Source organism: Canis lupus, chromosome 26 (assembly GCF_003254725.2).
Source record: "Canis lupus dingo isolate Sandy chromosome 26, ASM325472v2, whole genome shotgun sequence".
Classification (NCBI taxonomy): domain Eukaryota; kingdom Metazoa; phylum Chordata; class Mammalia; order Carnivora; family Canidae; genus Canis; species Canis lupus.
In genome coordinates, this window is record NC_064268.1 from 10,054,239 (window position 1) to 10,079,404 (window position 25,166).

At 41.6% G+C, this 25,166-nt stretch overlaps 1 protein-coding gene and 1 non-coding gene across 7 annotated transcripts; one reads left to right on the forward strand and one right to left on the reverse strand.

The window, feature by feature from the left end:
* Positions 1 to 58: 58 nt before the first annotated feature.
* On the forward strand, positions 59 to 25,166 carry TRAFD1 (TRAF-type zinc finger domain containing 1). Of its 6 annotated transcripts, XM_049101674.1 has the most exons (13): positions 195 to 344; positions 2,671 to 2,736; positions 6,480 to 6,615; positions 6,726 to 6,779; positions 9,752 to 10,157; positions 11,416 to 11,622; positions 12,935 to 13,120; positions 19,274 to 19,350; positions 20,885 to 21,115; positions 22,370 to 22,490; positions 23,346 to 23,685; positions 23,915 to 23,987; positions 24,223 to 25,166. In XM_049101674.1, exons 2-13 carry the CDS (start codon positions 2,690 to 2,692, stop codon positions 24,280 to 24,282), a joined length of 1,938 nt encoding a protein of 645 aa, XP_048957631.1. In that variant the 5' UTR covers positions 195 to 344; positions 2,671 to 2,689; the 3' UTR covers positions 24,283 to 25,166. The 6 variants fall into 6 exon arrangements, with proteins under 6 accessions (XP_025329789.1, XP_048957632.1, XP_048957633.1 ...); XM_025474004.3 differs by lacking the exon at positions 12,935 to 13,120 and having other exon boundaries at positions 59 to 344; XM_049101675.1 differs by lacking the exons at positions 23,915 to 23,987; positions 24,223 to 25,166 and having other exon boundaries at positions 194 to 344; positions 22,370 to 22,520; positions 23,346 to 23,483.
* On the reverse strand, positions 3,346 to 3,420 carry TRNAK-UUU (transfer RNA lysine (anticodon UUU)). Its single transcript has one exon. It is a non-coding gene; the product is annotated as a tRNA-Lys (tRNA).

Here is a 25,166-nt window from a genome sequence, read left to right on the forward strand (position 1 = left end):
ACTAGCGTATGTCAGGGACAGCTGCTGAGACCTGAGAACCGGGCCCACAGCTCAGAGCCCCGTTGCCCAACCCAGATGTGCAGGGGCCGAGACTTCCAGGGATTCACGCCCGTGAAGCTCTGAGGAGCCAATCAGCACGCAGGAGGCGGGGCCCCGGGAGCGACAGCGGTGCCATCCAATGGGCTGATAGATGGGGTCGCCCCTGGCCAATGGGCGCGCTCCTCCTCGACGGTCGGAAGTGGGGAGGCGGCTCTGGGGGGCCGTTGTTCGGCGCGGGGGCTGCGTGAGGAGTCTCTGTGTGTGCGGCTAGCGGGGTCGGCTGCAAGTCCTTGCTATCGTCCCGGGTGAGTGTGGCCGCGACCCGCGCTCGGGGACCCCCCCTGCGGCTTCGGGCTCGGGAGGAGGCCGGCATCCCGAGGGCGGGGTGTGTGGGCGAGGGGGCTGTGGGCCCCGGGGGGTCGCAGCCGCCGGGAGAAAGACGGCCACGCCGCGGCGTCTCCTCAGGCCACCGGGAGGCCACACTTTCTCCTCAGGGAACCCGAGCCTCGGCAGCCCCGGGCGGCGCCGCCCCTTCGCAGCCTTGGCCAGGGTGTCGGGGAAGTGGGCGTCGTCCGGAGCGCCGCTGTGGGCACCGCGCCCCCGCAGGCAGGGCAGGGCCGCAAGCCGCCGGCTTGCGGTGTAGGGGGCGGGGGGCGGGGGCGGGGGGGTCGTGCCGGCCCAGTGAGGGCTCAGGCCACGGACCGGTGTTCGAGTCCCCACTCCGACCAGCTGTGAGGCGCCTAACTGCCTCTCCAGAATGGGATAATAATGGCTTTCACCTCGTAGGGTTGCGGTCTGGAGGAGAGGGTCCGTGCAAAGCGCTTAGCAGCCAGACTGCTGCTAATTGCGAAGCTGGTGCCCTCTCCGCACCACCCCCCCCCATCGCCGAACTCCCCGGCGGGGGGGTGGCGGTTGGAAACTGCCGTCTGCGCCGGGACCCGAGGGGGCAGCGGCGCCCCAGATCCCTCAGAGGGGCTCCTTCTAAGGGTGAAGTCTTGCAGCACCAGGGCACGTCCTTGCGCTCGCTCGCTTGCTCCGTACAGCGGCCCTTTGAAGTATTGTCGGTTGTCTGCCTGAAGAATTCGAGGCCCAGAAAGGTTAAAACCCCGTTACTGCAGCGTGGCGGATCCACCCAGCTCGACCCTCGAGGGGCCCACTCCCAGCCCCCCTGCCGCCAGAGGGCACTGCCCTCATCCGAGGCTCTCGACTTGGTTTAGTTTCTAGAGCACACCTAGAAGCAGACGGCCCTGAGGAAAGGATCTGGGTTTCTCCGTTTGGGGAACGTGATTTAATTTCATAGGTCGCTACTTCCTTCCCCTTAGTTTACATTTCGTACGGGAGCGGTTATCTTGAGTCATGTAACTCCCTAATTTAAAAGCTTTCCGTTGTTTACCATTGCGCTTGGACTATAATCCGTTATCTTTTCTGCACTGCATGATTAGGCCTTCTTGAATCACTCACCTTTTTCATTATGCTTTTCCAGATGTACCTTTACTTTCTCTTTCATTACATTTTAGGCCCTCTACGGGATTTGGTTTTCCCCCCACTCCAATCCTCTTTTCTTCCTCTTTGCACTTCAGGTCTTAGTTTAAATGTCATCTTCCCACAACATTCTCTCATCGCCCTTATCTAAAGTAGATTCCCTTCATCTCCATTTGTCTGTACTTTTCCATCAAAATACTCACAGTGAGGTATTATCTATTAATTTGCTTATTTTGCTCTGTCATTAATCTGTTAGACACTATATTTCTTTAATTTATGAAGTATTCTTAGTGCCAGTGTGGCACACAGGGTCTCAGTCGACCTGTTGAATGAGTATGTGCTTTGAAAAGTGAGTTCATTCGGCAATGTCAAAACCATCAAAGAGCCCTTTTGGGGCAGTATTTAAGACCATTTTTGTGTCATGGAAAAGAGTAACCTAAAGTAAATAGTGGTAACAAAATGGCCGGCATTTTACTCTGCAACTGACATCTTGTTTAAAACTAAGGAAAAACTTTACAGTGCACAGACCTGGCAGACACTCTCAACTAAGGATCAAAGTTAACATCATCTGTAATAATAAAACTGTTGACATCATGTGCTTTCTGATATAGTGCACTGAGATGAGCACAACATCAGTTCTGTGGTATTCTTGCCAAAAAATATATTCATCATGAGAAGACGTTGAACACTTAAACTGAAGGACATTCTACACTTAAGATTTTGAAAGATGAAGAAAAACTGAGGAAGTATCCTAAATCAAAGATTAAGGAGAGAGAAAAAGATTAAGGAGGAGTAACTATATGTGATATGTGACCTTGGTTTAGGTCTTGAATCAGAGAAAGTGAATTAGATGATTCATGAATATGATTTATAGATTAGTTATTAACATTGTATTAGTGTTAGTTTCCTGCATTTGATCATTTTACTGTGGTTATTTATGATGTATTGGGTGGTTATACAGGATTTTTTTGTGCTTTTGCAAGTCATTTTAAAATGAAAACAAAGTAAAATCTAAGTGTACTGGGTATTAAACTGATTTAATGTACTAGTTTGGTAACATTTTCTGTGTACTTGTTTTTTGTTTTTATGTTCTGCATGTCATCCTAAAAGCAGAAATGTAATTGAAAGTTTACACTTCTTCCTTTGTAGTTTTCAGGAAGAACTAAAGATGGCTGAATTTTTAGATGACCAGGACACTCAACTGTGTGACAATTGGTGAGAAATTAAATCTAAGAAATGTTGGAATGAGAACAAACTAGTTTCTGTTAAGGATTGGTTTATTTATTGGTAGGTTAAAATTGGAACCATATATCATGTAGAAATAATATGGGACTAAAGCCTTTTTCACAATTTCATATAACTATTTTAGTAATGTAATAAAATGGTAGGTTCAGGTAGCATAGAGAAATGAGTAGAGTGATGAGGTGGAGCTGGCAGTCTGGAACTCTGGTACCTACCTTTAGTTAATGACTTGGACAGTCATCCCACTGTTTTAGAGCCTCAGTTTCTCTTTTCTTTTCTTTTCTTTTCTTTTCTCTACTTTCTCTATTCTTTTTTCATGAGAGACAGAGAGAGGCAGAGACACAGGCAGAGGGAGAAGCAGGCTCCAATGCAAGGAGCCCAGTGCAGGACTCAATCCTGGGTCTCCAGGATCACACCCTGGGCTGAAGGTGGTGCTAAACCTCTAAGCCACCAGGGCTGCCCGAGCCTCACTTTCCTAATGTATAAATGGATTTTTTTTTTTTGTCTCTCTGAAAAATAATACATTTTAATTTTTTTAAATTATTTTTTTATTCTTAAAATTTTTTTTTTAAGTAGGCACCATGTGCAGCATGGGGCTTGAACTCACAACCCTGAGATCAAAAGTCCCATGCTCTACCAACTGAGCCAGCCAGGCACCCCTCATCATACATTTTTTTAAAAAAATACAAAAAATATACAATGTTTGGATTAGATGAGTTTTTTCCAAAACGTGTTACAAAGATTTCCCTGTGTGGCTCTCTTGGAGATGATTGGGAGCAAGTTTAGTGAGGTAGGCTCTACATCTAGCAGTGAGAGTAGTTCAACCGGAGCCACTCAGCTGTTTTATAAAAACATATTGCTTCAGTAATGGTCCACTGCTTTAAATTAAAAAAAAAAAAAAAGTGAAAGTCGTCTGGCAGTCCAGCTTAATCATTATCACTTCATGATTCCAGAATTGTTTGTGAAGACTGAGTGTAGTCTTAGATGTTAAGCTTCCTATTTTGGTGTGTTTAACCCACGTGAGTGACAAGAAAGGGCAACTCTTTCTAGCTGAAATGAAACTTAGGAGTGTAGTTAATAATTTCCTAAGACTCTGGTATTTTAATGATATGTAAGTGCTCTTACAGAAAGCTAAAGAAGAAAGCAAAACGGAACTGTGTTTATGTACTATGTTTAACTTACCAAATTGTGGTAGAAGAGAAGAGATGTTGAAGAAGGAAAATAATTTGACTCAGATTGGTATAAAATTCAAGCCAGATAACAATTTTTATTTTTTATTGTCTTTTTTTTTTTTTTTTTTTCGCTCAATCTTTCAGCAGAATTAGTATGTAATCAGAGCAACTGCTGGTTGCTATATTCTTTCCCTGAACAGAATTAAGATTTTATTTCTAAGAGAGTATCCTGCCTTGTAGGGTATTTTTTTCCTATTATGCCACTATCACTTTTTGCCCCCCCCCTTTTTTTTTTAAGATTTTATTTATTTATTCATGAGAGACACAGAGAGAGAGACAGAGACACAGGCAGAGGGAGAAACAGGTTCCATGCAGGAAGTCCGACTTGGGACTTGATCCAGGTCTCCAGGATCAGGCCCTGGGCTGAAGGCAGCACTAAACCACTGAGCCACCTGGCTGCCCCCATTTTTTTTTTTTTTTAAGATTTTATTTATTTGGGGGAGAGAGAGCACGAACAGAGGGGAAAGGGAGAAGCAGTCTCCCCACTGAGCAGGGAGCCCAACATGGGGCTTGATTCCAAGACTCTGGAATCATGACCCAACCCAAAGGCAGCCTCTGATGGAACTGAGCCACCCACCCAGGTGCTCCAACTTTCTGCCAATTTAAAAACCATTTTAGCTTTGTGTTTTATATGTACTGTTACTGATACAGAATAATCACTGATGGAAATAATCACAAGAAAACACTGTGATTGTGTAAGAAAGACATATTGGCAGTGACATCAGTTAAAATACTCTTATCGGTTCAATTTGAAGGAATCTCAAGGCTGGGACAACATATAAATAACTATGCTAAGGGGGTTAAAAAAAATAAGTTAATGGAAAGCTAATGAAAACAGGGTTATTCAAAGCCACAGCAATTTATTTAAAGGAAGAAGATTAGCACAGAAGGGTGACTAAGCCAGCACAAACTTCCCATCTAAGAAACCATGTTTAAATTCCAGGTTTAAAATTTTTGTTTTTAGAGTCATATTTCTATTGTTCCCTAAGAAAAGGTAATCTTCAAAATGTGACCTGCCAGGGTGCCAGCCTGATTGAGTTGGGCATAGAATTTACTAAAAATAAAATAATACATTTAAAAAGTTTAGAGGCACCTGGCTGGCTCAGTCAGAGTATGCAACTCTTGATCTCAGGGTTGTGAGTTCAAGCCCTACATTGGGCATGAAGCCTACTTAAAAAAAATTTTTTTCTTAAGTTAAAATAATGAGCAGCCATTATATCCACTGGGCCTGTAAAAATAGTTTGTTATGATTGAAGATGTTCTTGGAAGTTCTCTCTCTTCTGTTGGGGTAGAGTGTGGTTCTGGGGAACAGGAGCTTCAGTGTTAGAAGGCTTCAACTTATAGGGGTGCATGGCTGGCTCAGTGAGTTCAAATCAAGCCCAGTGTGGGTTATAGAGATTACTAAAAACAATACCCTCCCCCACCCAAACTTCAACTTTTTATTTTTGCATGTATTCAAGAACTGATTTCTGGCTTGTGTGTTTAGCATTTAGAAGGCTACTGAGAATTTTTCTGGAAGCTTTGGCTTGCCTTTCAGTCATTTCTATCTAAAATGAAATTTCATCTTTAACTTTCTAGTTCCTCCTTGGGGCTTTTAGCAGTTTTATCTAGGTACAGAATTGTGTGCTCTCATCTCATTTAAAACATCTTGATTTTATCGGTAGATAGGAAGCAAGTATATTGGTATTTTGTCTGGTTGGAATGTTTTATGGGACTCTCTTGGCTGCTAAGTTTAAAAAGAAAATAAAACCAGCAGACGAATGTTACATGTAATTGTTGCAAATATCTCTTTCAAAGTTTCCCAAGAGGTGAAAATGTATCCTAGTAAATACTCATACCCTAAAGGTCATACCCTAATAGCTACATTTGATTCTTGTTGCTTTATGTTATGATTATGTGGTCCTCAATATTTTTTGGTCTAATACTAAAATTTTAGTAGCCTTGGGGATATAGAACGTTTCTGTGTCAATAAGTTATTTTGAATAGCCCTGTAAAATAAAAATTATAGACCTATTTTCTTGATTCTTACTGTTAAAAGAAAATTATTTTAAAAATTATGAATCTCAGCACCCTAAGCAGTAATTATTAGACAGCTTTTTGTGGCATTTGTGCATGTATGATGTATAATCATGATACAGCTCTACTTTCATTTTGTTGGTGTACATTTAACGTAGCCATTTTTTATTTATAAATAAAGATTTAATTTATTTGACAGAGAGCGTGCAAGCAGGGGTAGCAGCAGACAGAGGGAGAGGGAGTATCAGTCTCCCTGCCTAGCAGGGAGCCTGATATATAGGGCTCAATCCCAGGGTCCTGGAATCGTGATCTGAGCTGAAGGCAGACACTTAACAAACTGAGCCACCCAGGCGCCTCACCACTCTCTTAATATTTAAACATTTTTTAGTCTGGCCTGATTTTCATGTAATACCACTGTGCATAGTTTAGTCACTAATGCTTGCCTTTCCCTTTGATCTGTTTCTGTAGCAAAAAAGAGATTCCTGTGTTTAATTTTACCATCCATGAGATCCACTGTCAAAGGAACATTGGTATGTGTCCTGTCTGCAAGGAACCATTTCCTAAATCTGACATGGAGAGTCACATGGCTACAGAACATTGTCAGGTGAACTACCAAGTACTCAAATGTTCATAAATATTATACTTGCTATTTTGCGATAGCAAGTGGTCATGTTGTCACAAAGCCAGTTTACTGATTGTCACTTCTTACCATAGGTGACCTGCAAATGTAATAAGAAGTTGGAGAAGAGGCAGTTAAAGAAGCATGAGGTTAGTTTCCTTGTACCATGAAGAGCATGAGTCACCATGGGCCAGTATTACTGAACCACATGCAGAGTAGTAATCTGATTGAGTCTTATTTCTCTATCAGCTCCACGAACATTGTCTCTTAAAGCCTATTTAAGGCTTTGACTTTTTGCTGTCAGATTCAGCTATATGGCTATTGCGCCACATGCTCAGGCCTCAGAGCCTTTCTCTTTGGAACTGAGTCTGTCGTTTCTGTTGGGGTTTAGCTATTGGCAACCTCAGTGAGTGCTAAACCAAGCCTGGACTTGCCAGTGTAGTATAATCTCTTTAACACGGAGCTTGCCTAATATCTTGTAATTTCCTTTTGACTTCCTTAATCGTTCGGGTAACATGGCGTTTATTTTTATTTTATTTTATTTTTTTAAAAGATTTTATTTATTCATGATAGACACACAGAGAGAAAGAGAGGCAGAGAAACAGGCAGAGGGAGAAGCAGGCTCCATGCCGGGAGCCCGATGCGGGACTCGATCCTGGGGCTCCAGGATCACACCCTGGGCCAAAGGCAGGCGCCAAACCGCTGAGCCACCCAGGGATCCCCTAACATGGTGTTTACACCCAAAGAAGTTTCTAAGACTGTATTTGGTGAGAACAGTATCATTTAGTCCCTAATTGAGATAAAACTGGCCATAGTTAAGTGAACATTGTTTTTGTGAATGAGCATATTAATTCACCAGTTAAAAAAAGAATCCCAACTATTTAGTTGGTCACACAGTGTGTATATGTAAAAATTGATCAAGGTAAGCACTTAAAATTGTGCATTTCATTTTATGTACCTAAAAAGATAATTTATAATATAAAAAAATAATTCATATTCATTGTAGAAAAATTGAAAAATATAAGAAGAAAACAATAACCATTCCTAATTCCACAGCACATATTTAAACATCTTAGAAATACTTTGGCACTCTTATTATTTTTTCTGAGTATTCAACCTATGTTTTACTAGGCTTCACCAACAAAGGGGGGTTATGATTGAGGTCACATTAACAGTAATGAGTATTTCTCTGGCTCTAATTTTTACTTGCTGCATAAAACAACCTCCAGACAATTGTCCTGGCTTCCATCTTCTCCCCTCCAACTATTTTGAGGAGTAACATTATAATACATCAATTATTATAAAGGTACAAGCACAAAGTATATCCTAACATTACTGCAAATTAAACCAAGATGGTTGTAGACCAGAGATTAAAGAGCTTTTTAATTCTCAAAAAAAAAACAAAACTTTATTTGGTGTTTTGATGAGTTACTAGCACTTTTTAGGACTGTTAACAAGATACTGTATTATCTGGTATGTGCCGGCAATTTTTGCTCTTGGCTGTTGAGTAACTCTTTTTTTTTTTTTTTGGCTGTCGAATAGCTTTAAATCAGTGGCATTTTTCTAATTCTTTTTTTTTTTTTTTTCAAAAAAGACCTTTCTGAATTAGTGTTACAGCTACATGGTATATAATTTTATTTATTTATTTATTTATTTTATTTATTTATTCATGAGAGACACACACAGAGAGAGGCAGAAACACAGGCAGAGGAAGAAGCAGGCTCCATGCAGGGAGCTCGATGTGGGACTTGACCTTGGGACTCCCAAGATCACACCCTGGGCCAAAGGCAGGCACTAAACCGCTGAGCCACCCAGGCGTCCCTATTTATTATTTTTTAAAGATTTTATTTATTCATGATAGAGGGGGAGAGAGAGATAGGCAGACAGGCAGAGGGAGAAGCAGCCTCCATGCAAGGAGCCTGATGTGGGACTCAATCCTGGGACTCCAGGATCACGCCCTGGGCTGAAGGCAGGCGCTAAACCGCTGCGCCACCCAGGGATCCCCGGTACATAATTTTAAAGTTGCAGAAGTGTATATGTAAAAATTGTCTCTCTTCTATTCCTGTTCCTAGGCCTTCTTTAATCATTTTCTTGTGCTTTTTACAAGAGGTATTTCATGCATGCACAAAACAATGCTAAAAATGTTTAAAGTAGCATTTAGAATAGGACTTGGGTTTAGTTTGTATGAAAAGAAATGTTTGCTCTTTGGCACAGTGGTTGTAAAATACCTAAACTTTTGAAATGATGTTACACTGAAGTTCTGAGTTTAAGTTCTCAAGTTTGGAATGTGCCTATCAGGGTAACATATGCCTTTATGTCTTTTTAATTTTTTGATGTTTTAATTACAATTTCAAAATCAGTTTTGTAAAAAAAAGTTCTGTCCTTCATCTGCTGAGTATTTACATTCTTTGGGTCATCTTCACTGGTAATTCATGGTTTATTTGATCATTTTAAAGCCAGTGCTATATACAAATGTGCAGATTAGAAAAATCTGTGTCTTTCTAAAGGACAGCCTCTTTTCTTCATTACTAGATGCTTAAAACAGATAGGAGTAGTAAAGGGAAATTGGGCTGGTAGAGCTTTGACAAACATACCTGAATTGCTGTGCTTCTGCTATTTGCTCTTGGGCTTTTCTGGCTAGTTTTGGGTTACTTTGTAATGTGTGCACAAAATGATGATAGGGTGGCTGAGTAGATTCCTTCTAAGAATTTCTCTCTGTTGGGCAGCTCGGGTGGCTCAGCGGTTTAGCGCCTGCCTTCAGCCCAGGCTATGAACCTGGAGTCCCAGGATCGAGTCCCACGTCAGGCTCCTTGCATGGAGCCTGCTCCTTCCTCTTCCTGTGTCTCTGCCTGTCTCTCTCTCTCTCTCTCTCTCTCTCTGTCTCTCAAGAATAAATAAATTAAATCTTAAAAAAAAAAAAAAAAAGAATTTCTCTCTGTAGACCCTGGTGACAGAGACCAAGAGGGAAGCTGTGACTCTTAAATGCATAGGAAGAAGGCATGGCAGACAAAGCTAGGGTTGGAAGAGAATATTAAAGAAATATTTTTGACTTTCTTTTCTCTGCATTAAAACATAGCTTCTTTTGGATTGGCATACTAACTGCCTCATTACTGTGTTGCAGGAGACTGAATGTCCTCTACGGCTTGCCCTTTGCCAGCACTGTGATTTGGAACTTTCTGTTCTCAAATTGAAGGACCATGAAGATTACTGTGGTGCCCGGACGGAGCTTTGTGGCAGTTGTGGGCGCAATGTCCTGGTGAAAGATCTGAAAACTCATCCTGAAGTTTGTGGGAGATTTGGGGAGGAAAAGAAAGATGAGGTTGCCGTGCCTCCTAATGCATATGATGAGTCCTGGGGTCAAGATGGAATCTGGATTGCATCCCAGCTCCTCAGGCAAATTGAGGCTCTGGACCCACCTATGAGGATTCCCCGAAGACCCATGAGAGCCTTTGAATCAGACCTTTTCCATAGTAGGACTACCAACCAAAGGAACATGACAGCCCAGTTTCCAATTCAGAATAATCTATGTGAGTTGTGTTTGGATTAGAAAACGAATGGTATCAAAATCTTGGCAAATGATAACAGTTTTGGGGGCAAATAGATCTTAATTGTAGAAACCTGACTGTGGTTGGATAACATTAGAAAGAATACCTAACTTTACTCTAGATTGGAAATAATAGAACCTTTTTGCTATTGGATTATAGCTAGCATGGATGATGACGATGACAGTGACAGTCCTGTTAATAGCTAATATTTACCGAGTATGCCCAGCATATGCTTCAGGCATTTGTAAAGGGCTTTATATATATCAAATGATTTAGTCTTCACAGGCATTCTTCTGAGGGTAGATAAGTGGTATAGCTGGGAATTGAATTCAGGCAGTCAGACTTCATGCTTCACACCATTCTGTTATAGTGTAGAAATCTATGAAAAATGTTTAGTAGCACAGTGCTTGTCTCATATAATAGCTCAATAATTTTGGGTATTAATAAAAACTAGAATAATGAACCTTTTATCACAGCAGAATTAATATTTGGAGCCCTGTGAGAACAGGAAGACTAGGCCTATTTTATTCCTGCACAGATGCCTTTAAACCTTGGATATTTGCTAGGCATGGACTTGAGTAAGGTAGCAACATCTCTATTTTTTTTTTTTTTAAGGTTTATTTATTTTAGAACGTGAATGCGAGTGAATGGGACAGGCAGAGGGGGAGAGAGAGAAATCTCAAGCAGACTCCACACTGAGTGCAGAGCCTGAACGCAGGGCTCAGTCTCATGACCCTGAGATGAGGATCTGAGCCGAAATCAAGAGTCAGGGGATCCCTGGGTGGCGCAGCGGTTTGGCGCCTGCCTTTGGCCCAGGGCGCGATCCTGGAGACCCGGGATCGAGTCCCACGTCGGGCTCCCGGTGCATGGAGCCTGCTTCTCCCTCTGCCTGTGTCTCTGCCTCTCTCTCTCTCTCTCTCTGTGTGACTATCATAAATAAATAAATAAAATTAAAAAAAAAAAAAAAAGAGTCAGATGCTTGGGATGCCTGGGTGGCTCAGCGGTTGAGCATCTGCCTTTGGCTCAGGGTGTGATCCCCAAAGTCTCGGGATCAAATCCCACATCGAGCTTCCTGTATGGAACCTACTTTTCCCTCTGCCTGTGTCTCTGCTTCTCTGTGTGTGTCTCATGAATAAATAAATAAAATCTTAAAAAAAAAAAAAAAAAGATGCTTAACTGCACCACCCAGGCATCCCACTACTATATCTTGAATACTGGTTATTATTTTTTTTTCTTCCAGTGGAAGAACAAGAAAGACAGGAAAAGAATAGAACCCGACAAGCCTCAAAAGAGGGTGGTGAAGACAGTGCAAACTTGGACTTCATGTTGGCCCTAAGTCTGCAAAATGAAGGGCAGGCCCGCAGTGTGGCAGAGCAGGACTTCTGGAGGGCTGTATGTGGTGCAGAGCAGTCCTTTGAAGGTTCCAGTGCTCTGAATGACATGAAGGGTAGGTTTGTTTATTCTGCACTAGCCCCTGTCTCTACAGGTTTTTTAACTCATATCTATATAATTTATAGAAAATCAAGAATTTTTCATGAGATAAGATTTGCCTTTTTTTTTTTGCTTTTTCCCAACTTTTTATTATTAAAAAACCTTAGAAGACTTTTAATCATAGAAAACTGGGGGATGCTTACGGGGGGAGTGGGTTGGGGGGATGGGTGATGGACATAAGGAGGGCACATGATGTGATGAAGAACACTGGGTATTATATAAGACTGGTGAATCACTGAACTCTACCTCTGAAGCTAATAATACATTATATGTTAATTGAATTTAAATGAAAAAAGTAATCAAAAATACAAAAAAAAAGCACTGAGGGTAAAAAAAATAGTACAGTGAATGTCTATATACTCCTTATTTATATTTGCCAATTTTAGTATTTTCCACTTATATATTTTTATGTCTATCCCTGAACCATTTGAGAATAAATTGCAGGCATAACATTTTATTCTTACTTTAGCATTTATCTTAAGAACAAGGGTATTCTCGGCGCCTGGGTGGCTCAGTAGTTGAGCATCTGCCTTTGGCTCAGGGTGTGATCCTGGGGTCCTGGGATCGAGTCCCACATCAGGACCCCACAGGGAGCCCGCTTCTCCCTCTGCCTGTATCTATGTCTCTATCTCTCGTGAATAAATTAATAAAATATTTTTTAAAAAAGAACAAGGGTATTCTATGTAAACACAATATGCATATTAATTACTCTTAGGAAATTTAACAAAAGTTCCCTACTTAAACATAATATATCATTTGGAGCTTATTTTATTTACAAAATCCAAGATTACACATTGTATTTAGTTTTTTTAAGGTTAATTTAGGTCCCTCCACCACCACCCTTTTTTTCTTGTAGTACATGGATACTTTTTGAAGAGTCTAGAATAGTTGTTTTGCAGAATATTTCTTTCTCAACTTGGAATTGTCTGATTGTTTTCCCTTGGTTAGACTCAAGTCATGCACTTTTGGCAGAATTCCCACATTGGCGATGCTGTGTCCTTCTCAGGATTTCAGTTTATCTTATTAAAATGAGATCTATTAAATACCTCCATTATATGAGTAGTTTTTCCTTTTATAATAACTAGATGCAGATGTTATTTTGAGGTTGTGAGGGAATGAGACATTTATGGAATCTTTTATTTAGCAGTTTTTTGTATTCACTACTGTTTCTTGCTTGAGTTAGATATAACTGGTGATTGTACATTGGTGATTTTTCTGTTTTTTTTTTCTTTTTCTTTTAATTTTTTTTTTTTTTAAATTTATGATAGTCACACACAGAGAGAGAGAGAGAGAGAGAGAGGCAGAGATACAGGCAGAGGGAGAAGCAGGCTCCATGCACTGGAAGCCCGACGTGGGATTCGATCCCGGGTCTCCAGGATCGCACCCTGGGCCAAAGGCAGGCGCCAAACAGCTGCGCCACCCAGGGATCCCTGTTTATATCCTTTGTTCTACAGGTTATTATTTTTTTAAGATTATTTATTTTTATTTATGATAGACACAGAGAGAGGGGGGGCGGGGGGCAGGCTCCATGCCGGGAGCCTGACGTGACGTGGGACTCGATCCTGGGGCTCCAGGATCGCACCCTGGGCCAAAGGCAGGTGCCAAACCACTGAGCCACCCAGGGATACCCTACATTAGTTATTCTATAAAGAACTTTGCTCCCCTCCCTGCTCTCATTTAAAAAGAATTCTGGAGTGCCTGGCTGGCTTAGTCTCTGTGACTCTTGATCTTGGGGTCAAGAGTTTGAGCCTCACGTTGGGTATAGGAATTACTAAAAAAAGCAATAGATAAAAACAATTGTGGCTTGGTGTTTTGGTTTTGGTTTTGGTTTTGGTTTTTTTATTATTATTTTTTTTTTAGTATTATTGGACTATTGGACTCATGGATTAAAACTAAGTTTTAAAAAAAAATTTTTTTTTTTTTTTTATTTATGATAGTCACAGAGAGAGAGAGAGGCAGAGACACAGGCAGAGGGAGAAGCAGGCTCCATGCACCGGGAGCCTGATGTGGGATTCGATCCCGGGTCTCCAGGATCGCGCCCTGGGCCAAAGGCAGGCGCCAAACCGCTGCGCCACCCAGGGATCCCTAAAACTAAGTTTTTAAGAGTAAAAGTTGGATTGTGTTCAGTGAACCACCCCTTTGAGTCTTTTGTTTGGAGAACAGTATATTTGAGGGATGCATGTCATACATATATTAAGTGTTGGAGTTGTTAAGAGGGTTTGGGGACCTAAACTTAAGCAGCTGTCAGCTATAAGTTTTCTTCATACCACTATGTGAATAATAATTCCAAAAATAATAGGGTAGGGATGCCTGGGTGGCTCAGTGTTTGAGCACCTGCCTTTGGCTCAGAGAGTGATCCTGGGTAGTATCATTCTTCACATCGTGTTTTTTATTTTTTAAAAGATTTTATTTATTTATTCATGAGAGACAGAGAGAGGCAGAGACATAGGGAGAAGCAGGCTCCCTGCAGGGAGCCCGATGTGGGACTGGATCCAGGACTCTGGGATTACAAATTTTCAACTACTGAGCCACCCAGGTGCCCATTTGTTTATTTGTTTTAATTGAAGTGTAGTTGAGAAATTAGTTTCAAGTGTACAACATAATGATGCAACCATTCCATACATTATGAAATGCTTACCACAATAAATGTATTACAGTGTTATTAATTATATCCCCTGAGCTGCACTTTCCATCCCCTTGAGTAGAGGATATTTAAAAACGATTTGCATCTATAATAAAAATGATTGTGTATGAATTAAATAGGTGAATTACATGGTATGAAAATTATATCCCAATAGATCTGTTAAAGAAAAAAGTAAAATTATTTTAAAGATTTAAGATTGTAAAAGTGTAAAAGGAAGCATAAGTCTCCTTCTCACCCACTGATAAGTCTCCTGGTTCTCCCCAGAGGTTACCACCTCCAGTAGCTAACAGGTAGCCTATATTCTTTGTACATCAAAGGATGTGAATATGTAACATGAGATTGTTTAAAAGCTGGTTTTATTAGACTTTCTGCATCTTGGGGAGTAGAACAGGGCTTGCCAATGTAATGTTTGGCTTTGGATTCTTAACCATTTCTAAGTTTGGCAACTCTTTATGGGATGTTGGTATTCAGGTTCTCCCCTTTATTACCTTAGATCTGTTTTTTTACCTAATAGTTGCTGCTGCTTTCTCTTAGGAAAATGCACTAGTCCAAAGAAAAGCATTTTCCAAAATCTGAGCATCATCTTTTAATGTGAGTCCCCTTATCAACCTTTCAGGCTTGACTTTTATGATGCTAAAGAAAGTAAAATGCAGTAGCATAGTAGTGACAGGTGAAGACTGGGTTCAGTCTTTATTTTCTTCTTTCCTGATCATACCTTAGATTGTTTTATTGACTTTTGTTTGTTTGTTTCATTCCATTTTTCTTCTCTGCTAGTTTGGAATTTATTTTAATGGATTTATTCATGAGACACACAGAAAGAGTCAGAGACCTAGGCAGAGGGAGAAGCAGGCTCCCTGCGGGGAGCCCAATGAGGGACTCAATTCCAGGATGCCAAAGGCAGATGCTCAACCTCTTAGCCACCCAGGTGTCCCTAGTTTAGAATTTATATTCTCTGTTCTTGTGATGGTTGCCCTGTAAATTTCAACATGTTTATTTACTTTAACAAAGATTGAAATCAACCTTGTCACACTTAACCCAATTAATACAATACCCTTAGAATTAGGATCATCCCTTTATAACTTAAAAACTACTGACGTATTGTTAGTGTTCTCGTTTTCTTTTTAATACCATGATACAGACATTTTTTTCTTTTTTAAGGTTTTATTTATTTGAGAGAGAGAATGAGTGATGGGTAGGGACAGAAGGAGAGAGAGAGAGAGAGAGAAGCAGACTCCCTGCTAAGCAGGAAGCCTGATGTGGGGCTCGATCCCAGGACCCTGAGATCATGACCTGGGCTGAAGGCAAATGCTTAACTGCCTAAGCCACCCAGGTTCCCCAGATACAGTCATTTCTTGTTTTATATACATTGTATTTGTTTATTACATGTTAACCATTTTCTTTGCTCACCCTTTCTTCCTTATTTCTCAGAACTTCCTTCTAGGATAAATTTCTTCTTAAGATACATTCTTTGGAAATTCTGTTGAAAGTGTCTGGATTATAAATTCTCTATCTTCTCTGTCACACAGTTCTAGATTGCCAATTATATTTCCTGAGTTCTTTGAAGATATTCTATTTCTTGGCTTCTCTTGTTGGCTATAGAGAAATCATCTGTTAGTGTTATTTCTCTATAGGTACTTTGTCTTTTCTCTCTGACTGATTTTAAGATCTTTTTGTCTTTGAGGTTCTGCAGTTTCCTGATGATTTCTCTGGCTTTAAATTTCTTGGGATTTGCTCGCCTTCCTGATTAGTAAATTTAGTATTTTTCATCTACATGGAAAATTGTGATATGTTATTTCTTTGGTTATTTTGCTTGTCTTCTATTCTTCGTAGTCTTTTTCTTTGTTTTTTAGAGATTTTATTTATTTGGGAGGGGAGAGAGCATGCAGGCAAATGCAAGAGGGAAGGGGTGGGGGAGCACAGGGAGAGGTAGAGAGAATCTCAAGCAGGCTCCCCACTGAGCACTGAGCCTGACACAGGGCTTGATCTCATGATCCTGAGATCATGACCTGAACCCAAATCAAAAGTCTAATGCTTAACCGAGTAAGCCAGGCGCCCCTACATGTTTTAGATTTTACTCTATCTCCCATGTTTCTTAAATTTTTTGTTTGTCTTCTGTGGTACATTCTGGGTAATTTTATAAATGTCTTTTTTTTTAAGATTTTATTTATGTATTTGACAGCACAAGCAGGGGGAGAAGCAGGGAGAGGGAGAAGCAGGCTTCCCACAGAGTAGTGAGCCCTATGTGGGGCTTGATCCCAGGACCCTAAGATCATGACCTCAGCTGAAGGCAGACACTTAACCAACTGAGCAACCCAGGCATTCCTTAAATGTTTGCTTTCTAATCTGTTGTTCAATATGTCCGTTGAGGTTTCCATTTCAGTGATTATATGGTTTTCATTTATTGTATTTGAGGTTTTTTTCTAAGGTTTTTAATTTATTTATTCACGAAAGACACAGAGGCAGAGACATAGGCAAAGGGAGAAGCAGGCTTCCTGTGGGGAGCCTGATGTGCGACTTGATCCCAGGACCCCAGGATCATGCCCTGAGCTGAAGGTAGACACTCAACCACTGAGCCACCCGGGCATCCCTATTCTATTTGAGTTCTGTTTGATTCTTTTTTTCTTCAATTTGCCTCATCATGTTTTAAATGATGGGCTCCATGCGCTCAGTGGAGAGTCTGCTTAAAGATTCTCTCCCTCTGCTCCTACTCATGTGTGTACATATGCACTTTCTCTCTCAAATCTTAAAAAAAGAAACAACCCAAAACACTTTTATATCTGGGGTAGTCATATTCCACTTCGTTTTTAAACATCTCTTTAAACATTTTAAATATTTTTCAGTATGGTTCTAAAATGTATCTAAAGTCTCTTTTGCTCTATGTTGTTTCTGATGACAGTCATGGTGGCTTACTGCCTCCTGCATGTGTATGGTTTTTTGTTTTTTTTTTTTTAATTAAAATTTTTTTTATTTTAGAGAGCATACAAGTGGGAGGGGCAGAGAAAGAGCGAGATACTTCCAAGCAGACTCTGTGTTGAGTGCAGAGCCTAGCACAGGGCTTGATCCCATGACCCATGAGGTCATGATGTGAGGCAAAATCATGAGTCAGACATGAAATGGACTGAGCCACCCAGGTGCCCCGTGTGTGTGTGTGTGTGTGTGTGTGTGTGTGTGTGTGTGTTTGAAGAATGTATATATATTTTTTATTCATGATAGACATAGAGAGGCAGAGACACAGGCAGAGGGGAGAAGCAGGCTCCATGCAGGGAGCCCGACATGGGACTCAATCCCGGGTCTCCAGGATCACACCCTGGGCCAAAGGCAGGTGCTAAACCACTGAGCCACCCAGGGATTCCCCCTTATGTGTGTGTTTTAACATTAAACTTGGGATCTCTGGGTGGCGCAGCGGTTTGGCGCCTGCCTTTGGCCCAGGGCGTGATCCTGGAGACCTGGGATCTAATCCCACATCAGGCTCCTGGTGCATGGAGCTTCTCCCTCTGCCTATGTCTCTGCCTCTCTCTCTCTCTCTCTCTCTGTGACTATCATAAATAAAAAATAAATAAAATAAAATAACATTAAACTTTCTTATGTGTTATGAGAGTATTTATATATGCTTCTGGCAGGTGCCTAGGGATACTATTGAGTGAATTGTTTTAATATTTTATTTATTTTTAAAAGATTTAAGACAGTGCAAGGAGGGAGGAGAGGGCAGAGAGAGAGAGAGAAAATCTTAAGCAGACTCTGCTGAGTGTTGAGCCTGACATGGGGCTCCATATCATGACCCTGAGATCATGCATGACTTAGGTACCCCCTAGGATAATTTTAATTGAAGTTTTGATTGGCTTGGGCTTTTAAACATTATAAGTATAAAATTATGTAAAAGCAAATATCGATTCTAGACTCATCTGGGCAAAGGCCAAATGCTAGCAACTGTTGGTAAACATTTTTTCTTCTACCCAGATTGAAGACCTAGGCAGGCAAGTTTTCTTAACTCTTCTCATTGTTTACTTTCTAGTTGTTTTTTGTTTGTTTGAAGATTTCATTTATTCATGAGAGAGACACAGAAAGGGAGGCAGAGACTCAGCAGAGGGAGAAGCATGCTCCCCATGGGGAGCCTGATGCAGGACTCAATCCCAGGACCCCAAGATCATGAACTGAGTGAAAAGTAGACGCTCAACCACTGAGCCACCCAGGCATCCCTGTTTACCCTCCAGTTATTCAGCAGTCTTATTAATGCTGTTGTGTTTGGGGAGTCCTGGGTTTAAAACTACTCTTATTTATTTACTCATAAAATTACTTTTATTGAGCATCTTTTTTTGTATTTTGTACTGGGAAAGATTTTTTTTTTTTAGGATTTCTGTGTACCAGTCCTAAGTGAGCCTCAACTTCTTGATCTATAAAATGAGGGTAATGTAGGATCTCCTTTTAAGTTTTCCTTGAGGATAAAGATAATACACAGAAGCTTTTAGATTAGTGCCTATGGTTTGTACACATTTACATTCTTCCTTAATTAGAGTAGTGGGTAAGCAGCTACTTTACTCTTATTCAGGAAATTGTGGCAAGTAAATCTCCTTTTCCATGCTGGACCTTTTTCCCCCTAGGATTTGTCTTTTAGATGGTTCCTCTGGGAGGATTTACAGCCTCACAAATTGCTACATCTAAGAAATGTCATAGGAAGTCAAACTTTTTTTTTTTTAAAGATTTAATTTATTTGACAGAGAGACAGCACAAGTAGGGGGAGCAGGAGGCAGAGGGAGAGGGAGAAGCAGGCTCCTGCCAAGCAGAGAGCCTGACAGGGGCTTGATTCTAGGACCCTGGGATTATGACCCAAGCCCAAGGCAGACACTGACTGAGCCACCCAGGCACCTCAGAAGTCAAATTTATATATATAACTTCACACGGGGGATAAAAAGTTGAATCAAGTTCATTTTTGTCATTGAGTCTGACTGTGTGGCCTGATACTTAGGTGCAGCTGACCGGACCATGTTGCCTTGTGAATTTTGTGAGGAGCTCTACCCAGAGGAACTGCTGATTGACCATCAGGTGTGTTGTGAGTTATTTGAGGAATGTGTGCAGGCCATAGTTGGTGTTGTAGGCCACATGAGATCTTGAGCAAACTAATTTAATATACCTGTGGCAGGAGTAGCAACTGTGTTTCTTACCATGGTGTAACTGACCTAAGGTTAGGAGACCTTAGCTTTGTTCTCTTTTGGAAAAATAATGTTCATTTTATTTTTATGTTTTTAAGATTTTATTTATTTATTCGTGAGAGACACACACAGAGAGAGAGAGAGAGAGAGAGAGACGCACAGGCAGAGGGAGAAGCAGGCTCCATGCAGGGAGCCTGACATGGGACTCGATCCCAGGACCCCAGGATCATGCCCTGGGCCAAAGGCGGTGCTAAACCGCTGAGCCACTCGGGCTGCCTAATAATGTTCATTTTAGCAGGCCTGGTTGCTCTCATACTGTGGTGGCTAGTATACATTTCTACTGGCCATCTTAATCTGGTGTCATTTCATGTCACAATTTTGATTTATTGGAGGTATACTGAAATCCTTGTAGTTCCCTGGAAAGGTTAAGAATCTTTTTTGCGCCTTCTTTTTTCTGCCTGCAAGATGTGTGGCCATCCTGCTTCCTACTCCTGCTTCCTCAATACACCCAACAACACAGACCCTTTACTTGTAGACTTGGTTCTGACATGACTTTTAGGAAACCATCCTGAGGGATGTTCTGAAGTCAAGGTCAGAGGTCCCACCTGTGTCCTTCTTGAAAGTATGCCCACTTCTCTTTTAGCCTGTCATGGTGTGGTGTCCTGATTACCTGTTGATCTGCACCAATTGCTGAGTTCCTCGAGAAGGTTCTGTGTTTTCCTAGCTACGGAATCTCAATACCTGGTGTATGAAAGGCTGTCACATGCTTTTTGAATGATTGAAAAGTTCTTGAGCCATTTAGGAATGATTAGAGAATAACCTTTGTGTTTGAGGATTACCTGGTGGAGGGAACCACTCTTTACCTCAACACTTTTGCTCTCTCTCGTCCAGCATTTCTGTAACTATTAAGTACTTCCTGTGCTCTAGGTGGAACATAGATTCCCCCCATAAGTGGAATAATTACAGTATTTGAATATGTCTACTTTTTGTTTTGGGAGAGTAGCATAAGAAAACCCATTATAGTCGTAACAGCCTCTTTATGACTGTGGGAAGAATCTTGACTCTTCTCAGTTTAAAAAGAATAATTACAGGGCTCCTGTCAGGCTTAGTTGGTAGAACATGTGACTCTTGATCTCAGGGTTATAAGTTTCATCCCACATTGGGTGTAGGATTACTTTTTAAAAGAAAAAAAATAATCACATGAACATAGTAAAAAAAACTTTAAAACAGCACAAAAATGTTTAAAATAAAAGTAATGTTCCATCTTCATTTGCACTAACCCTTTTTAAGTCTCTCCAATATTAAGCATTATTAACATTTTGTGACTTTTAGACTGTGTTTTAGGAATGTAGTGTTTTCCTTAATGCCTGCTTTTTTTTTTTTTTTTAAACATGGTTTTTTTTTTTTTTTTTTTTTTTTTGAGACAGACAAGCTGTAATCCTTCCTGTGCCTTACCTTCACTCAATATGGGCAGCACTTCCCCCAGAGGGGTGGAGGACCCTGATGTCATCTTCCAGAAGTTTTTGCAACAGGCTGCAAATAATCAGTTAGACTCTTTGATGGGCCTGAGCAGTTCACCCCCTGTGAAGGATAGTATCATCATTCCATGTGAATTCTGTGGAGTACAGCTGGAGGAGGAGGTGCTGTTCCATCACCAGGTAAGAATCCCTAGAGGACCTGTCCATTTCACTCCATGCAGATCCTTCAAATGAACCTAAAATTTTCAGAAGTGAGAATATTTCTTTAGCTTTTAAGTTGCATGCATACCTGACCTGGCTTTTGCCCTGTTCTGTGAACTATCTGAGGTGTACACTACCTTAGGCTTTCAGACTTTATCTCTGTCAACTAAAACCATAATGTCATTAAGTGAGGAACCGAGTAGACAGGACTCCATTTAAGCAGACATCCAGGACCTGGCAAAAGGATTTACTTTTTATTTATTTATTTTTTTAGAGGGTAGAAGAGCACATGGGGGAGGCAGGAGAGGAGGGGCAGAGAGAGAATCTTAAGCAGGCTTCACCCTCAGTGGAGCCAGATGCAGGGCTGGATCTTATGACCCTGAGATCATGACCTGAGCTAAAATAAGAATCGAGTGCTTTAACCAACTGAGCCACCCAGATGCCCTGTGCCAAAAGGATTTTGATGAGTTTCCCTGAGGTCACTAATAAACATTTTATTTTTGACCAAGCAAATTCTTCCTGTTGTGGTGGCATTTGTGGTGGCATTCCAGGAGACCTGGAGGTCTGGTTCTGGCTTTACCTTTCTGTTTGACCTTAGATAGGTCCTGTCCTCTCACTGGAGAGATCTATCAGTGAAGGAGTTAGACTGGACAGTCTGAAGCTCTTTTTCACCTTTGTGTAGTGTAGGATTCCAATCTGTTGCTAAAAAATACATTTTCTGCCTACATTTTCTTGTTTGTTATGAGGAGCTGATACTGGAGGTATGTTTGGGGTTATTTCAATAGTTGACCCTATATAGCTCTTGATAGAACATCACACATTTCATTTCTGTAAGAAGGATTTCTCCTTTTGGATCAAGCAGTAGACCCAGTAACTGCTTGTTGTCTCTGAGGGGAGACTATGAAATAAGTAACCATGCAAATATTCTATGATCAAAGTATTGACATGCTTTTCCAGGTTCTTAAGGCCAGCCTTCCCTTCATCCTGGCAGAGTCAGAGTGCTTCTTTCAGTGCCTTAGGTGCTAATGGGAATGATTGTGCCATTCCATATGTGTTTCTTCTTAGTCGCAGGCCCTTCCTCACAGTGGTTGTCAAAGTCATGTCTGTCTCCTCCCTTCCCCACTAAGATGTGTTTACCCAGCCTGTTCTTCCTTCCTTTCCTCTTGCTGCTCCCTCTCAGTTATCATAGGAATGATTCAATCTTGAGGAACTAATTCTGGTTTTTCTTGTTAGGACCAGTGTGACCAACGCCCAGCCACAGCAAACAACCATGTGACAGAGGGGATTCCTAGACAGGATTTCCAGCCTCCAGAGACCTCACCAGACCTGCCCAAGAGGCGTGTCAGACACCAGGGTATTAGCCAGGGCTGAGCCAAGGCCACAGGTCTGCTGCTGGCTCAGGCCTGCTTACCACTTCTCAACTGCTACTTTAACATGGGGGTTACCTGAATTCTGAATTACTAGGCACAGTAGGATCACATTGGGGACTCTTTTGAGGCTAATTGTGGTCCCATGTTAGACTGAGCTTTTTTTTTTCTAAAAGATTTTATTTATTCATGAGAGAGACAGACAGAGACAGAGACACAGAGGGAGAAGAAGGCTCAATGCAGGGAGCCCGATGTGGGACTCGATCCTGGGACTCCAGGATCACGCCCTGGCCTAAAGGCAGGCGCTAAACCGCTGAGCCACCCAGGCGTCCCTAGACTGAGCTTCCTTAAGTGTATTTATAGGGTAATGGCTTTGGGGACAGCCACAAGATATGCTTCTCAGTGCTTATTCAGATGCAGGTCTCTTATCTGTGCAGTTAGTGGATAACTTGGAGATAATTTTCACACTTCACTATGTCTGCCCTGGGTTCCTGCTTCTAGTTGAACTAGGTTTAGGGTACTCAAATTTATTAGTAACATTATTTACAAACCTCATGAGGTGGCAGTTAAGCTGTTTTTGAAACCAAACCACTACAAAGCCAATTGAAAATCATTTTTCGAGATTTGCTGGCACACCATTGTTGAATACTCAGGAGACTGTATTTGAGGACTCAGGTAGTAAGTGTGAACAAAGTGTTCCTAATCTTGTCCTGGAGATGTGTGTTTCAACAGTAAGGCAATTGTCTTCTACCCAGAATCCTATTATTCCTGCCCCAAATCCAGCACCAATAGCAAGAGCAGGCTTTTCCCAAAAGCTGGTGCTTTCTTTTTTCTCTTCTCAGGAGACCTATCTTCTGGTTACATGGATGATATCAAGCAGGAAACAGCTAAAGGGCCCACCTACCCTCTTCCCCCCAGCAGACCCATTAATAATATGACAGCTACTTATAACCGACTGTCAACATCCACATCAGGCCCCAGACCTGGGTGCCAGCCTAGCCCTCCTCGCATACTGAAGCTCAACAACTTAGACAGCCAGGATAGCCGGGGACGCAATCGAAACAGCCATAATGCGGCCATGGTCACCGGACATGTTCCAGTGATTCATCCGGGGCGAAATCTCTACCCAGAAAACCTTGTACCCTCCTTCCCCCGTGCGCCCTCAGGGAGATACGGAGTAAGGTAAGAATCAGTAACCCAGGAGTGGTACTTGGGAGTAGCTCCGGAGAACAGAATATGGACTTTGCTTGTATTGTGACCTGATTCCAATATGTTCTTTTGCTTTCTGTGGGTTTTTCATTGTTCATTTTGTCTGCTGGTGGAAAGTTGCTTTTGTCTGGTTCTGGCTGTTTCTGACTTTTATTCAGAGACATCTTAGGAACTAGTTTCCAATCCTTCTCTTTTATTTCAGTGGTAGGAATGAAGGTGGCAGGAACTCACGGGTCACCTCCACAACAGCCAACTACCGCAACAGAACTGCAAAGGTAAAAAAAAAAAAAAAAAAAAAAAAAGAACTGCAAAGGTAATTGGGGATCCAGCCAGTAATGCTCAATGAGGACTCAGAAATGAGTGGGGCTGGCATGGTTCTTGGAGTCAGAAGAGGTGGGCATTGAGCAGTGGATGAGGTTTTCATAGAAGTTTGACATTTCTAGGGTTCTAAAGAAGGAGGGCTGCTTTACACTTCCTCCTTTCTACTTCATTTGTTCTCTTGTTTAACAGGCAAAACCCCCCAAGCAACAGGGAGCTGGAGATGCAGAGGAGGAAGAAGAGGAGGAGTAATGGCGTTGCAGAGAACCTGCACAGTGGTTTCATCTTCTCTGCAGAGCAGCACTTGTGTGGTTCAGGCCCCACCTCTTGGGCTCTATGGGCAGGGGAGGTTTTACAGATTTTAACTTTTTCTAGGTTATGGCCATTTTGTGTCTTTTGAGATTGTGGGAGTTTGAGGGTTCGGGGGGAGGGTTAGCAGGGAGGCTGTTGAGAAATGTTTCATCTTTAGCTGCTGCCTTTTGGCTGCACAGAAATATAAGTTATGACCTCTCAGCCCACCAGGGTTCCATCTTTTGACATACTATTACCACTGCTTCTTGGTGCTGTGAAGTCCTGGTGGAAAGAGGAGAGAGAATTCTGGAAACCTGGTACTCACCAGTGTAGTGATTCTCTTCCCTGCTGGGGCCTCAATTTGGGAACTTTTAGGTAACCTCTCCTGTGTACTGCCCCTCCCCAGTCTAGAATTTGGGCCTCTAATATGTATGGAGGCACTCTGGTACAGTGTTCAGGCCAGTTGCAATATATGTTAGGAAAAGGCTTTGGAAATGAGTTGAGCTAGAGGTGAGTGCACTAGTGGCTTTGTTTTAATCTGCTTCTTTGGCATTTGGCATAACTGCCTCCTGTTTCTGGTGGGGAGCACAGCTCCTTTGTCTTTACTGTCTTCTGATGGAGAAGGCTGGGGGCTCCCTGTTGCCACGAGGGCCACACTGAGCTCTGCCCAGATCAGGACTGAGGCCTAAGCTCCATGGCTTGCTCTGAAAGCCAAGTATCAGAGCCCCCATCCCCTCTTTTTATTTTACTACTACTACTACCATTATTATTATTATTATTATTATTATTATTATTATTATTATTAACATACTTGTAATAGAAATAAAGTTTGTACTTGGAGTTCA